Genomic DNA, 16,300 nt, shown 5'->3' on the forward strand with positions numbered 1-16,300 from the left:
AATAGAAACTTCAGGGTTCGTGTGATAATGGTGTGTAGTGTCGGGATCTTCAGTTGTAAGGAGTGTTGATAAAGGGGGAGGCTGTACATGTGTGGAGGCAGAGAGTGCATGGGGAACCTCTGTACCTTCTTCTCAGTTTTGCTACAAATCTAACACTGCTCAAGAAGTCTGTTGGAAAAAATCCTCCACCTCACCTTTCCCAACTTCAGGCCACTTGCCAGACATGGCCATTTTTAGCTCTAATTCTTCTGGAAGCCTCTCAATAATATACCTTTTCTACTGTTTCCGTGCTCATCAACCCAAGATGTTATTTATCAACTTCCCATTCTATTAAATGAGATCTCCTCTCCTGTCTGCTGGTCGGTTGGTGGTTGGCTGATCTAGCTGGGCTTAGCTGGCTAGACCAACGTCCAGCTGCACGTCCAGCTGAACGTGGTTTCCTGCTGCATGTTGGGTTCAGGTCAGCTCCACGTGGATTCCTGCTGGGGTCCGGGGTGAAGGGCCAGGAGCTCTTCTCATGACGATGGCAAAGACACAAGAGGGAAGGCTCAGCTGCACAAGCACCTTTCAAAATCCTGCCAGTATCTCATGGTCAAAGCACATCATACGGCCAACATCAAGGGTGAAGAAGTGGGCTCTGTCTCTAGTAATAAGAACTGCACACTCACATGGATACAGGGAAGAGTGAAAAATTGGGGCCACCCATCAATCTACTCTATTTCTCCTAACGCTTTTTTATTGATCTCTCTGTGAGTAACCATATTTTGGCTTAAATAATACCACAACACATCCTTGCCCAGTGGTTGGCCTCTTGTAAGTGACCAACTAAAATACTCACTGATGAGTTTCTTAAATCTCAAAATCACCACTGAAGAATTCTGTTAGGTGGTTTAGGCTGGGAGGATGAAGAAAGCTTGAGTGTAGTTTCTTTGACATCGATCTGCCTCGAAACAGCTTTTCTCTTTCCCTTCTGTGTAGTGAAGACCATCTTCAGATGGTGTGTGGACAACGAGTTGCTACGGAAGCACCATTTGATCTGCCCGAATGATTACTACAGTGATTCAGTGCCATTTTGCTCTGCACCTAGAGGTAATGCGTCTGTACTGCCTTCGAGCCTCTGACACCATTCCAGGGAAGTTCTTTAGTAGCAGGACCACAGCAGCCACCTTTGTGCCATTTCCTTGTTCATAGATCTTTTGATCGTGGCTATTGGGAGGGCCAGCTCTGAGCATGCCACTTCCTCACTAGCTTACTAACTCCTACGAGATAAAAGTCTCAGATTCTCAAAGTGATGATATCCTAGTCAGTTGCCCAATGACAAGATGTGAAATTATTTTAAAATGTAGTTGAATGAATCACGAGAGGGCAGATCTGCAGACAGACGAGCAAGGGAGCAAGTGTCTCATGGGCTCAGAATACAGACCTACGGGTTCTGCATACCCCTCACAGGCCAGGAGCGACTTTGAGTGTGGAGAGAAGGTTGGGAGCAGCGAAGGCTGTGTGTGTGTGTGAATGTGATACAGGGCTAGTTTCCTGCGCTGTGGGAGGCAAGACCCTCTGAGAATGAGTGGGGTGGGAAGCTGTCTTGTGGGCTTAAGCAGGAAGGTAATGTTTTGGAAGTGTCACTGGGTAGATGCTGTGACCAAACATCTGGATGGCAGCCTGGTGGTGCCAGGCTCCAAAGATAAGCTCGTCAGCAGCCCCAGTCAGTGGAACTCTGATGATCTCTTGGGGGTTTGGAGCTGAGAAATCCTTTGGGGTAGGAGGATGGGGGTCCAGAGAATTGAGGATGTAGATGAAGAGAGAGTTTAACTGACGGCCTGGGCCATGCTGACAGGTGAGGCCAGAAAGAGGAAGCAAAACCAAGTACCTGGGATACTCAGCCACTTAGTTTCCAACCAACTTTCAAATACTATCTTAGGCAGGTAAATAAGGATGGAGTTCACATGTACTGAGGATTTCTTTTTCCCCCCTGTGAGATCTGGTTCTATTTCTTTTTCAGATCAATTTTATTGGAGTATAGTTGGTTGACAGTGTTGGGTTATTTTTAGGCCTATGGTAAGGTGAGTCTATACACATACATATAGTCCACTCTTTTTTAGATTCTGTTCCCATATAGGTCATTGCAGAGTACTGAGTAGATGTTATTGAGCACTCACCTGGCACTGTGCTCGGGGATGTGATGGTACCAGTTTCACTCCTGGCAACGTTGAATATCCTCATTTAACCTTTTGGAGATGATTTTGCAGTCTACAAAGCTAATACAAGCTTTGATTTCTCATGTGAGCCTTTTAAAAGGCGTGTTCACGTGTGTGGTATGTGTCCATGTGTATGTGTGACCGTGGTCCTCTCCTGTTCCTGGCCATGTTGGACAAGTGAACAATAATACAGTATGAACCCTAGAGTCTCAAGGATACAGAGTAAGTTCCAGGAGTAACTGAGTTGCTGAAGGGCGATTATTTAATACATCTGGTGTGGGAACTATGAACATTTAGAAAAAGGAAGCTGGCGGTGCCTTTGATAATTTCATTTAGTCATCTTGGATGGGTCACCTCTTCCCCTGGGTCTGGTAACTTCATGTTTTTCCTGGTGCCACAGGTGTCTCTGTCCCTGGATATTCAAAACTGACATTTAGTTCTGAGAAACGTTCCATCCCAAAGAACGAGCTGACCAAGAAGCCCACGTGCAGGAAGATGTCCTCTCCGTCTGCGGAGGAGACGGACTATACTATGGACAGCCTCACATGGGACTCGTCTTTTAAGGCCAAACTCAGATCCAGAGCAGCCATCAAGGTGAGTTTGAAGCCAGGGTGTGGTGGGGGGGGGGGAGGGCAGGGCCATGATGAGGGGGAAGGGGCTCCAGGTTATACACGTCATAATGAAGCCACAGCAAAACAGGAGGGTGTCCTTGGCCATCCGGGGTCACGGGATCAGCAAGATGTCAATGCACACGCCCCCTCAGCCTCTCACTGACTCTATCCTTTTCTCACATTTCAAAGAAAACAGGGTTACCGAAGAATAAAAACTGGATGAACCATTTGCGGGTGCCCCAGAGGCAGCAGGAGCGGCTTCGGCTTGCCAGGATGGAGAGTCAGAACCGCTTCCTGAGAAACCCTCGCTTTTTCCCTCCTAACACTCCGTGGGGAGGCAAGTCTCTTCTCTTTCCTCCCAAGAAGCCAGCACGGGTACGAGACTTCCAGGACAGAGAGCTGGAGGAGAGGTGCGTCTTCTCCTGACTCTTCAGAGACTCGGACCCTGTACAGGAAAGCGCAGAAAGAAGGTCGTGGGTCTGCTTTGGCTTCTGGAGGGTCCTCGAGGTTTGGGGCCCCAGGGTCAGGATCCAAGTCGAGCAGGGCTTCAGGGCTGCCCGCGGGTGTGGCCTCAGGACATCCCCAGAGTCCTGGCTTTGTGCTTTTCTGTCCTTTTCTTGAGGAATATGGTTAGTGTTGGCCGTTTGCTTATATCTGAACAGCCTGGGTCAAATGGAAGACATCTCTATAGCTGTGTGCTCCTGCCGTTACATTCATGTGTCTTGGATAATAAAAATGTTCAAATCTGCTTAATGACAAGTAACTAGTACAGATAGTGATTCTTCTTTAAAAGAGTGTGTGCGCTCAGTCACTCAGTCGTGTCCGACTCTTTGGGACCCCGTGGACTATAGCCCACCAGGCTGCTCTGCCCATGGAATTTTCCAGGCAAGAATACTAGAGTGGGTTGCCATTTCCTACTCCAGGGGATCTTCCTGTCCCAGAGGATCGAACCTGCATCTCCTTACCCACTGAGCCACCTGGGCAGCCGTTTGGCTATATTTCAATAAGTGTCCATACAAAGGGAATGATTTGCTTCATAATTTTAATGGATTTAAAATGATTAGTGTGGGACTTCCCTGATGGTCAGGGGAATAAGACTCTGTGCTCCCCAGTTCTGGGGCTCAGGTTCGATCCCTTGTCTGGGACCTAAATCCCACCTGCCACAAGTAAAGATCCTGCCTGCTGCAACAAAGACTTGGTGCAGCCAAATAAATTGGAAAAAAAAAAACACTATTGATATTTATTTATTAGAGAAATAATATGCTTTTATTAAAAAAAAAAAACAGAAAATATTTACTTAGGCTTCACTGGTGGTCCAGTGAGGAAGATTCTGTGCTCCTAACGCAGGGGGCCTGGATTTGATCCCTAGTTGAGGAACTAAGATCCCAGAAGCCACTTGGTGCAGCCAAAAAGAAAAGAGAAAAACCAAAAATGAAAAGATTTGCTGAGAAAAAATAGCACCTATATAAACCATGCAATTAACATATTGGTGTTTGGGATTTTGTATGTAGCAGAGCAGCTCCTCGCTGTGATCTGTTGAAAGTCAGCCCTCGACACAAGGGTTTGTAAAAGTAAAATAAATTTAAAAAAACATATTGGTGTTTAAGCTTCCAGAGTTTTCCCTGTGCTATGTGTAGCTATATATATCTTCACAAAGATTCAATCTTGCTGTAAAATTGTTTTGTGACCTGCTTTGCCAACAATAAAACCCAAAGGATGATGCGTTGCCAATCTCTTTGATGGCTTGAATGTATTTATTTTCCATGAATCACTTACAGGGATGAAACTAACAGCCTCTCTCACCCTCCCTTTCCCTCCCACAGTTGTGCTGATACTCCAGTGTTTCTAGCTAAGCCCTCCATCGGATTTTTCACAGACTATGAAATTGGACCAGTTTATGAGGTAGGAATCTGGTTTCTTTACATATCCCACTCTGCTTCCTTATTTTTAAAAAGTCTTTGCCATGGAAATTTAAAAACGTGCACACACACACGCAGGCCATACACAAAACTAGGGGAAAAACTGTCATGTTCCCTCTGTGCCCATCACCCAGCTTCAGTAGTTGCCTGCATCCAGCAAATCTCGTTTCATCTGTTGCCCCACTTTTTCAGGTGTGTGCATCTGTGTGCACATGTGTACATTGGAGTATTTTAAGGGAAAGCTTAGACAGCGTGTCATTCTTCAGTTAATACTTTAGTGAGTGTCTCTTAACAGGTAAGGACTTTTAAAGAGTAACCATCATCACATCCAGCAATATTAGCAGTGATTCCTTAATATCAGCTAATATCCACTCATGTCTGATTTTTATCCATTTATTTTTTTTAAGTCAATTTATAATTGGTTTCTTTAAATCAGAAATCAAATATTGCGTTTGGTTAGAGTATCTCTTATTTTGCCCACATTTTTTAAAAAATAATTCCTCCATCCTTTTATTTTTTAAAATGCTGTTTGTTTGTAGAAGAAACTGTAATTTCTTACAGCCTAAATCTGGCTCATTGCTTTATTTCTCTATTTTTGGCTGTGCTGGGTCTTTGTTGCTGCGCAGACTTCTTTCTAACTGGAAAGTGGAGGCAACTTTCTCGTTGCGGTGCACTGGCTTCCCCCTTGGGATGGCATCTCTTGTGCAGCACAGGCTCTAGGGTGCCAGGGCTTCCGTAGTTGCAGCGGGGAGGCTCAGTAGTTGTGGCTCTCAAGCTGTGGCGCACAAGCTCAATAGCTGTGGTGCGCAGGCTTAGTTGCTTCATGGCATGTGGAAGCATCCTGGATCAGGGATCAAACCCGTGTCTCCCACGTTGGCAGGTGGGTTCTTTACCACTGAGCCACCGGGGAAGCCCCGGCTTTACTTTTATTTTCCAATGTTGTGTTAGCTTCAGGTGTACAGCAAAGTGATTCAGTGATACGTATACATGTATCCTTTTTCAAATTCTTTTCCTATTTCGATTATTATAGAATTATAATATTGAGTAGAGTCCACTGTGCGATACAATAGGTCCATATTGATTATCTTTTTTATATAAATGTGTATATGTTAATGCCAAATCCCTAATTTATCCCTCCCCACCTTTTTCTTTTGATAACTGTAAGTTTGTTTTTGAAGTCTGAGTCTGTTTCTGTTTTGTAAATAAATTCATCTCTATAATTGTTTAGAAATCCACCTATAAATGATATGCTATTTGTCATATTTGTCTGACTTACTTAAGAGAATAATCTCTAGCTCCATCCGGGTTGCTGAAATGGCATTATTTCATTCTTTTTTCTGGTTGAGTCATATGCCATTGTATTAATACATAGGTGTCTTTGTCTTCTTTATCTGTTCATCTGTTATGGACATTTAGGTTGCTTTCATGTCTTGGCTATTGCAAGCTATACTGCAGTAAACACTGGGGTGCATGTATCTTTTCAAATTACATTTTTTCTAGATGTATGCCCTGCAGAGGGATTGCTGGATCATATGGTGGTTCTACGTTTAGCTTTAAGGAACCTCAATACTGTTCTCCATAATGGTGTTCCCAGTTTACATTCCCACCAATGGAGTAGGAGGGTTCTGTTTTCTCTGCACTCTCTCTGGCGTTTATTGTTTGTAGAGGTTTTCTGTTTTCTTTCTTTATGGGTGCGCTAGGTCTTGTTTGTTGTGTGCAGTCTTTCTCTAGTTGCGGCCAGTGGGGGCTGCTCTGTCCCAGGCCAGGGGTCAAACCCATATCCCCTGCAGTGGCAGGGGGACTCTTCACTGCTGGACTGCCAGGGAAGTCCTTGTAGTTTTCGATGAAGGCCATTCTGATCGGTGAGGTGATGCCTTCTGGTAGTTTTGTTCTGCATTTCCCTAATTAGTGATGTTGAATATCTTTTCATGTGCTCTTCGGCCATCTGTGTGTCTTCTTTGGGAAAATGTCTATTTAGATCATCCACCCATTTTTTGGTTTGGTTGTTTCTTTGATATTGAGCTGAATGAGTATATTTTAGGGATTAACCTCTTGTCAGTTGCTTCATTAGCAAATATTTTTTCCCATTTTGTAGGGTGTCTTTTTTTATGGTTTCCTTTGCTCCGCAAATGCTTTTAAATTTAATTAGATCCCATTTGTTTATTTTTGTTTTTATTTTCATTACTGTAGGAGGTGGATTGAAAAGATATTGCTGCAGTTTATGTCAAAGAGTGGTCTGCCCATGTTTTCCTCTAAGAGATTTATAGTATCTAACCTTAAATTTAGATCTTTAATCCATTTTGAGTTTATTTTTGTTTATGGTGTTAGAGATTGTTGTAATTTCATTCTTTTACATGTAGGTGTTCAGTTTTCCCAGCATCACTTATTGAAGAGACTGTTTTTCTCCATTGTATATTCTATTTTTAAAAAATTTGTTTGACTGTACTGGGTCTTAGTTGTGGTATGAGGGCTCTAGTTCCCTGACTAGGGGTTGAACCCAGCCCCCCTGCCTTGGGAATCATAGAGCCTTAACTACTGGACCACCAGGGAGGTACCTCCATTGTGTATTCTTGCCTTCTTTGTCATAGAGTAATTGACCATAGGTGCGTGAGCTTATTTCTGGGCTTTCTATCCTGTTCAATTGATTATTTCAGTTTTTGTTCCAGTACCATATTGTTTTGATTACTGTAGCTTTGTATTCTAGTCTGAAGTCAGGGAGCCTGATTCCTCCAGCTCTGTTTTTCTTTGTCAGAATTGCTTTAACTGTTCAGTCTTTTTGTGTTTCCATACACAGTTGAACATTTTTTGTTCTAATTCTGTGAAAAATTCCATTGGTAATTTAATAAGAATTGCATTGACTCTGTAGATTGCCTTGAGTAATACAGTCATTTTGATAGTATTGATTCTTCCAATTCAAGGATATACATGGAATATTTTTCCATCTGTGTCATCTTCAGTTTGTTTCATTAGCATCCTATAGTTTTCAAAGTAGAGGTCTTTTGCTTCCTTTGGTAGGTTTATTCCTAGGTAATTTATCCTTTTGGATGCTATGGTAAATGGGGTTGTTTCCTTAATTTTTCTTTCTCATCTTTCATTGTTAGTATATAGAAATGCAAGAGATTTCTGCGTATTAATTTTGTATCCTACAACCTTACGGTATTCACTGATAAGCTCTAGTAGTTTTCAAGTAGAGTCTTTAGGATTTTGTATGTATAGTATCATGTTATCTGCAAACAGTGATAGTTTTACTTCTTTTCCAATTTGGATTCCTTTCATTTCTTTTTCTTCTCTGATTGCCATGGGGTTAGGACTTCTAAAACTCTGTTGAATAAATGCTGACTGTGGGTATCCTTACCTTGTTCCTGATCTTGGAGGAAATCCTTTCCGTGTTTTCCTTTCAGCAGTTTCCCCTCTATGTCCACTTAATGGAAATGCTTTCATAAGTGGGTGTTCACTTTTGTCAGAAGCGTTTCTTCATCTGTTGTGAAGAGTGTATGTTTTTTATTCCTCAGTTTGTGTCTGTGATGTATCGCACTGCCTGGTTTGTGGATATTGAAAAATCCCTGCATGCTTGGGATAAAGCCTCCTTGATCATGATGTATGATCCTTTTAATGTATTGTTGGATTTGGTTTGCTAGTATTTTGTTGAGGATGTTTGCATCTATGATCATCAGTTATGTTGGCCTGGACTTTTCTTTTTTTGTGGTATCTTTGTCTGGTTTTGGTACCAGAGTGATGGTGGCCTCATAGAATGAGTTTAGGCGGCTTTGTTCCTCTGCAACTTTTTGAAAGAGTTTCGGAAGGACAGGTGTTGACTCTTCTCTAAAGGTTTGATAGAATTTGCCTGTGAAGTCATCTAGTCCTGGACTTTCGTTTGTTGGGAGTTTTAAAATCACTGTTTCAATTTCAGTGCCTATGATTTGTCTGTCCATCTTTTCCATTTCTCCCTGGTTCGGTCTTGGAAGGTTGTATATTTCTAAGAATTTGTCCATTTCTTCTAGGTTGCCCAGTTTCTTGGCCTAGAGTTGCTTGTGGTAATTGCTGCGTTTCTCTGCCGTCTCATTTTGTCTGACTCTCTGTGTTTCCGGTCCTTGTTGCTCAAGCTGCAGGGCTCCATCTCTCCCTGCCTCTGGTGTCTGTCCCCTGGAGTGTGAGGTGGGTCCACGGGCTTGGGCAGGCCTCCTGGGGGGAGGGACTGGTGCCTGCCCTCCGGTGGGTGCAGCTGGGTCCCGTCCCTCTGACGGGCAGGCCCATGTCAGGAGCTGTGTTTAAGGCAGCCGTGTGGTCAGGACGTCTTTCGGCGGCCTGTCTTCTGGTGGGTGGGGCCGTGTTTCCATCCTGTTTTGTTGAGGGGTCCCAGCACTGGGGTCTGCAGCCTGTTGGGTGGTGTCAGGTCTCAGTGCCAAAGTGTCACGCTCCGGGAGAGATCACACCGACGGGTGTTCCCTGGGGTGTCCACCGCCACTGTCCTTGCCCCTATAGTGAGCCATCACTGACCCCCGCCTCCCCGGGGGACCCTCCGAGACGCACAGGTAGGTCTGGCCCAGGCTCCTAGGCGTTGTTGCCTTGTTCTGAGTTCCAGTGCTCGCGTCACATCGGTTTGTGCCCTCCAGCAGTCCTGTGTGGCTTCTGCTCTCGAGCCCTGCTGGCCTTCAAGGCCAGGTGCTCTGGGAGCTATTCCTCCAGATGTCAGACCCCCAGGCTGGGGAGTCTGATGGGGGGGAGGGTGTCAGAACTCTCACTCAATTGCAATGTAATTATTTTCCAGTTTGTGGTCACCCATTCGGTGGGTATAGGATTTGATTATTATGGTGGAAGTGCCCTTCCTACCATCTTGTTGTGGCTTCTTTCTTTGGGTGGTAGAACATCTTTTTTGGTAGGTTCAAATCTTTTTTGTCGATGGTTGTTCAGTGGTTAGTTGTGATTCTGATGTTTTGTAAGATGAATTGACCTCAAGTCCTTCTTTGCTTTCTGTCTCAGTTTGACTCTTGCTGATTGCTTTATTGTGGAGATGTTCGACATATTCTTTTATCCTCCATATTTTCTGTAAACTTGTTAGACGTAGAGGCTTGATTAAATTCATGTTAAAGATTTTTTTTCATTTTTTGGCAAGAATACTTCTTTGGTGGGATTGTATATTTCTTACTGTATCCCATCAGGAAGAGTGTGATACATGGTTTTCCCATTATCAGTGATGAATGACTTTAGGTGTTATGAGCCTAATTTACCGTTTATAAAGGCCTTACCAACCTCTCATTTAATGCTTTACTAGCATTAGATGGCTGTTGCCTAGATCAATTTTTTTTAAATTAAGGATTATAAAATGGTGACTTCAAATTCTACTATTCTTTCTGCATTTATTATCTGTGATTTTCTGTTTTTTAAAAAAGCCTTCCCTCAAACTTCCCTTTATTTCCCCTCTTTTACTCTCCTTACTCCTGGAGATAACTGTTTCTGTTAGTTTGGGGTCTTCCATTGTTTCTTTTTGAAACCATAGGCAAATATGTAGGTATATTTGAACGCTGTCTCCTACTTACTGTCCTCAGTTCAGTTCAGTCGCTCAGTCGTGTCCGACTTTGTGACCCCATGGGAGGCAGCACGCCAGGCCTCCCTGTCCATCACCAACTCCTGGAGTTTACTCACACTCATGTCCGTTGAGTCGGTGATGCCATCCAGCCATCTCATCCTCTGTTGTCCCCTTCTCCTCCTGCCCCCAATCTTTCCCAACATCATGGTCTTTTCAAACGAGTCAGTTCTTTGCATCAGGTGGCCAAAGTATTGGAGTTTCAGCTTCAGCATCAGTCATCACTCTCCTCTGCACCTTGCTTTTTTCACTTAACAGTATATCCAGTGAGCTTCAAGAGCTGTGTATAGAGATTTTCCTTGTTCCTTTTCCCAGCTTCGCTCTTGATGCTTGCCTTCCTCCATCCTGGAGAATCAGGTCAAGACCAAGCTTGGGAATCACCAGTTCTGTTCATTAGGTATAAATGTAGCTATGTTTAATGGTGACAATCCCTTCACACACATATGCACTGTACTTTGCAGTTTAAAGAGCACTTGCACATCCATAATTCTTTAGGAGCTCTTATCCACTCTCATCCAGTGTGCAAAAGCACACTGATATGTCAGTCATTTAGGCTGAATGTTAAAGAAAGCATTTGTCTACTTGAACATAACAGTTACTCTCTTTTGGACTTCTGTGTTTGGGACTTCTGTGTCTAGTCATCACATTTCAAAGATGGTGAGGTTGGCAGACTGAGAGAAAGAGAGCTAAAATTATTTCACTTTGGGCATGGAATGGGCAAAGGGAGGGCTGCTAGGGGACAGACAAAAGGCATTTCTATAGGACCTGCAGGTGCCCACTGTGGAGCCTGGAGATGAAGCAAGCACCGGCTGTGTAGGACCGTCTTCCCCTCCTGTCTTTATTCTTTCATGGCACCCTTTTCTTTATCTTTCCCACCAGGTTGAAACCCACATGGGCAGGGGTTAATTCTAGGTTTGTTTAAACCATTTTGGTATTAGTGCTCACAGATGGTAGGTCTGTTGACTAAATTACCTGAATACTGGTCTACAACTTAGCCTTGCTTACTCCTAGTACAGAGTAAATCAAGAACAAAGGAAATGAGCCCCATTTTTCTGTATAAAAATATAACATGTGTGTATGTGTGTGTGTGGGCTTTGTTTGTGGGTTGCCCACCCAGCAGGTATGGGACTTAATTTTATCATGATTGCATTCCTCCTCCCGTCTCATTGCGGCTTTTCTTTGTCTTTGGATACCTTTTTTGGTAGGTTCTAGTTTTTTCTGTCGATAATTGTTGAGCAGTTAGTTATGATTTGGGTGTTTTTGTGAGAGGGGCTGAGCTTGCATCCTTCTTTTCCCTTTCATCTGCCATCTTCCCCAGGGGTTTGGATAAGGAGGTGAGTGACAGCTTATAAGTGGTTTTAAAGATATCTGTTCCTTTAAAAGGTTGCTAAATATGCAGATTGTTTAAATATATAGGCAAGTATATGTAAAAGAATGTTAAAATTAAAGTACAGTGTAATGATTATGAGTAGGATCTTTGAGTCCGTATGGTTGGAAGAAACCACTCATTGCACAGAGAATCATATATAATTAGCACATTTCAGGGAAGGACATACAGTATCATTTTTTCATAAACTTTTGTTGACACTGATGAAAATTTTTATTAATTTTCTTATTTGGGGGATTTTTTAAATTGAATTATAGTTGACTTATAGTGTTGCGTTAATGTCTGCTGTATAGCAAGGTGGTTCAGTTAAACATACATGCACGTTCTTTTTTTTTTAAATACTCTGTAACATTAAGGTTCGGAGCAGGCGATGGCACCCCACTCCAGTACGCTTGCCTGGGAAATCCCATGGACGGAGGAGCCTGGTAGGCTGCAGTCCATGGGGTCGCTAGAGTCAGACACAACTGAGCAACTTCACTTTCACTTTTCACTTTTATGCATTGGAGAAGGAAATGGCAATCCACTCCAGTGTTCTTGCCTGGAGAATCCCAGGGACAGGGGAGCCTGGTGGGCTGCCGTCTATGGGATCGCACAGAGTCGGACACGACTGAAGCCACTTGGCAGCAGTAGCAGCAGCAGCAGCATTAAGGTTTATCATAGGATACTGAAGATCGTTCTCTGTGCTATACAGTAGGACCTGTTGTCTGTCCATTCTGTCTGTAATAGCTTACATCTGCTAACCCCAATCTCCAACTCCATCCTTCCCCCAACCCCCTTGGCAACCAGGTCTGTTCTTTATGTCCATGACTCTCTTTCTGTTTCATAGACAGGTCCATTTGTGGTATATTTTAGATTTCATGTGTAAGTTAGATCATATGGTATTTGTCTTTCTCTTTCTAACTTACTTCACTTAGTATGATAATCCCTAGTTTCATCCATACTGCTGCAGATGGCATTATTTTGTTCTTTTTTAATTGCTGAGTAGTATTTCATTGTATATAAGCACCACAGCTTCTTTATTGATTCCTTTGTTGATGGACATTTAGGTCGTTTCCCTGTATTGGCATTATTCCCTGTTGTGAATAGTGCTGCTGTGAACACAGGGGTGTATTCATCTTTTTGGATAAGAGTTTTATTTGGATATGTGCCCAGGAGTTGGATTGCTGGTAATTCTGTTTTTACTTTTCTGAGGAACATTCCATACTGTTTTCCACAGTGGCTCTACCAACTTACATTCCCACCCACCAACAACGTAGGAGAGTTCCCTTTTCTGCCAGTGGCAGAGAGTTGCCCACATCCTCTCCAGCATTTGTTATTTGTAGAGTTTTTAATGATAACCATTCTGACTGCTGTGAGGTGGTACCTCATTGTAGTTTTGATTTGCATTTTTCTGATAATTAGTGATGGTGAGCCTATTGACCATTTGCATTTCTTCCTTGGAGAGATGTCTGTTTAGATCTGCTCATTTTTCAATTAGGTTCCTTGTTTTTTTATTGTTGAGTTGTTTGAGCTCTCTGTATATTTTGAAAATTAAGTCCTTAATGGTCCTATGGTTTGCAAATATTTTCTCCCATTCTGTGGGTTGTCTATTCAAAAAAAAATTTTTTTTAAGTTTTCCTTTGCTGTGCAAAAACTTGCAAGTTTGATTAGGTCTCACTCATTTATGTTTGGTCTTATTTATGTTGCCTTGGAAGACTTACCTTAGAAAACGTTGATATGGTTTATGTCAGAGAATGTTTTGCCTATGAGCTTTTCTAGGAGTTTTATGTTTGTTAATGTTTGTTTTATGTATTTGGGTATTCCTATATTAGGCGCATTTATGTTGACGAGTATAAAATCCTCTTCCTGTCTTTTTTCTTCATATGGTATCTTTCTTTATGGCCTTTGTTTTAAAGTCTGTTTTCTCTGAAATGCCTTTTCTGTCCCCTTACTTTCAATCTGTGTGTTTCCTTTGCTCTAAAGTGGGTCTCCTAGGGGCAGCATATTGTAGGCTCTTTTTTTTTAAATTTTAAATCCAGTCTGCCACTCTGTGTCTTTTGACTGGAGCATTTAGTCTGTTGACATTTAAGGTAATAACTGATAGACATGTATATTGCCATTTTAAACCTTATTTTCCAGTTGATTTTATGTTTCTTCTTTGTCTCTTTCGTTTTCTCTTGTAGTTTGATTTTCTTTTGGACTATACTTATGTTCTCTTCTTTTTGTTTTTGTTAACCTATTTTATGTTTCTGATTTGTGATTACCCTGTTTTTCAAGTCTGTTAAGTCCATTCTATATCTACTTACCTTAGACTGGGAGTCATACAGGCTCAAACACATCCTAGGAAAGGAAAAAAATCTACATTTTCTTACTGTCCTCCCCCACATTTTATGATTCTGATGTCCTCTTTTACATCTTCCTGTTCATCCTTTTGCTGTTCATTGTGGTTTCATCACTTTCACCAAAATATTTTTATTTTTTTAAAAATCTGTGGTTTGGGCTTCCCAGGTGGTGCTAGGGGTAAAGAACCCGCCTGCCAATGCAGGAGAGAGACATATTGGACGCAAATTTGATCCCTGGGGCGGAAGTTCGCCTGGAGGAGGGCGTGGCAACCCACTCCAGTATCCTTGCCTGGAGGATCCCATGGACAGAGGAGCCTGGAGGGCTAGAGTCCATGGGTCACAAACAGCTGGACACAACTGGAGTGATTTAGCATGCATGTACTGGTTTATTTAGGTGATTTGCTTTCCAGTTGTGATTTTCTCTTTCCTATAGATTCTTTCTTCTTTTTTATTTAGGGAAGACCTTTCAATATTTCCTTTAGGATAGGTTTACTATTGCTGTATTCTTTTAGTTTTTGCTTGTCTAAGAAATTCTCTCTCCCCTCCTATTCTAAATGATAATCTTGCTGGGTAGAGTATCCTCGGTCACAGATTTTTCCCTTTCAGGACTTTGAATATATCTTGCCATTTCCTTCTGGCCTGCAGCTTTTCTGTAGAGGAATGAGCTGATAGCCTTACGGGGGTTCCCTTGTAATTAGCTCTTTGTTTTTCTCTTGCTACCTTTATAACCCTCCTTATCTTTTACTTTTGCCATTTTTATTATGTCTTGGTGTAGTTCTGTTTGGGTTTACCTTGTTTGGGACTCTGTGCTTCCTGTACGTGGGTATGTTTCCTTCTTTAGATTTGGGAATTTTTCAGCCATAGTTCCTTCAAATACTTTTTCGATCCCCTTTTCTCTTTCTTGCCCTTCTGAAATCCCAATTATGCATAGATTGGCACACTTTCAGTTCAGTTCAGTCGCTCAGTCGTGTCCAACTCTTTGTGACCCCATGAACCACAGCACGCCAGGCCTCTCTGTCCATCACCAACTCCCGAAGTTTACCCAAACTCATATCCATTGAGTCAGTGATGCCATCTAACTATCACATCCTCTGTTGTCCCCTGCTCCTCCTGCCCTCAATCTTTCCCAACATCAGGGTCTTTTCAAATGAGTCAGCTGTTTGTATCAGTTGGCCAAAATATTGGAGTTTCAGCTTCAACATCAGTCCTTCCAATGATCATCCAGTACTGATTTCCTTCAGAATGGACTGGTTGGATCTCCTTGCAGTCCAAGGGACTCTCAAGAGTCTTCTCCAACACCACAGTTCAAAAGCATCAATTCTTCAGTGTTCAGCTCTCTTTATGGTCCAGCTCTCACATCAATACATGACTACTGGAAAAACCATAGCTTTGACTAGACAGACCTTTGATGGCAATGTAAAGTCTCTGCTTTTTAATATGCTTTCTAGGTTGGTCTTAATTTTTCTTCCAAGGAGTAAGCATCTTTTAATTTCATGGCTACAGTCACCATCTGCAGTGATTTTGGAGTCCAAAAAATTAAAGTCAGCCACTGTTTCCCCATCTATTTGCCATGAAGTGATGGGACCAGATGCCATGATCTTAGTTTTCTGAATGTTGAGTATTAAGCCAACTTTTTCACTCTCCTCTTTCACTTTCATCAAGAGGCTCTTTAGTTCTTCTTCACTTTCTGCCATAAGGGTGGTGTCATCTGCATATCTGAGGTTATTGATATTTCTCCTGGCAATCTTGATTCCAGTTTCCGATTCCTCCAGCCCAGCGTTTCTCATGATGTACTCTGCATAGAAGTTAAATAAGCAGGGTGACAATAGACAGCCTTGACGTACTCCTTTTCCTATTTGGAACCAGTCTGTTGTTCCATGTCCAGTTCTAACTGTTGCTTCCTGACCTTCATACAGGTTTCTCAAGAGGCAGGTCAGGTGGTCTGGTATTCCCATCTCTGTCAGAATTTTCCACAGTTTATTGTGAGCCTCACAGTCAAGGCTTTGGCACAGTCAGTCAAGCAGAAGTAGACGGCATGCTTTAGATTATCCCATAGAGCTCCTGTTTTCTTTTTTTTTCATTTGGCTTTCTGTCTGCTGTCCTGATTGGGTGATTTCCCTTATTCTAGCCTCAAGATCACTTATTCGTTCTGCAGTATTTGTTCTGCTGTTCATTGCCGTTAGTTCAGTTTTAGCCTTGGAAATGAGTTTTATAATTTTTCTTGGTTCCTCTTTATAGTTTCTAGTTCCTCTTTACAATATACTCTGCATTTCTGTTGAT

The 16,300-nt window shown here is 42.4% G+C and overlaps 1 protein-coding gene across 1 annotated transcript in view; it reads left to right on the top strand.

Moving 5' to 3' along the window:
* DLEC1 (DLEC1 cilia and flagella associated protein) overlaps positions 1 to 16,300 on the top strand; it is an 88,536-nt gene that overhangs the window by 14,335 nt on the left and 57,901 nt on the right. Inside the window, exons 3-6 of the mRNA XM_068982411.1 lie at positions 979 to 1,089; positions 2,599 to 2,792; positions 2,999 to 3,219; positions 4,633 to 4,711. Of these exons, the coding sequence (XP_068838512.1) occupies positions 979 to 1,089; positions 2,599 to 2,792; positions 2,999 to 3,219; positions 4,633 to 4,711 (605 nt within the window). The remainder of the gene's footprint in view (positions 1 to 978; positions 1,090 to 2,598; positions 2,793 to 2,998; positions 3,220 to 4,632; positions 4,712 to 16,300) is intronic.

This window comes from Capricornis sumatraensis, chromosome 10 (assembly GCF_032405125.1).
Source record: "Capricornis sumatraensis isolate serow.1 chromosome 10, serow.2, whole genome shotgun sequence".
Lineage (NCBI taxonomy): Eukaryota > Metazoa > Chordata > Mammalia > Artiodactyla > Bovidae > Capricornis > Capricornis sumatraensis.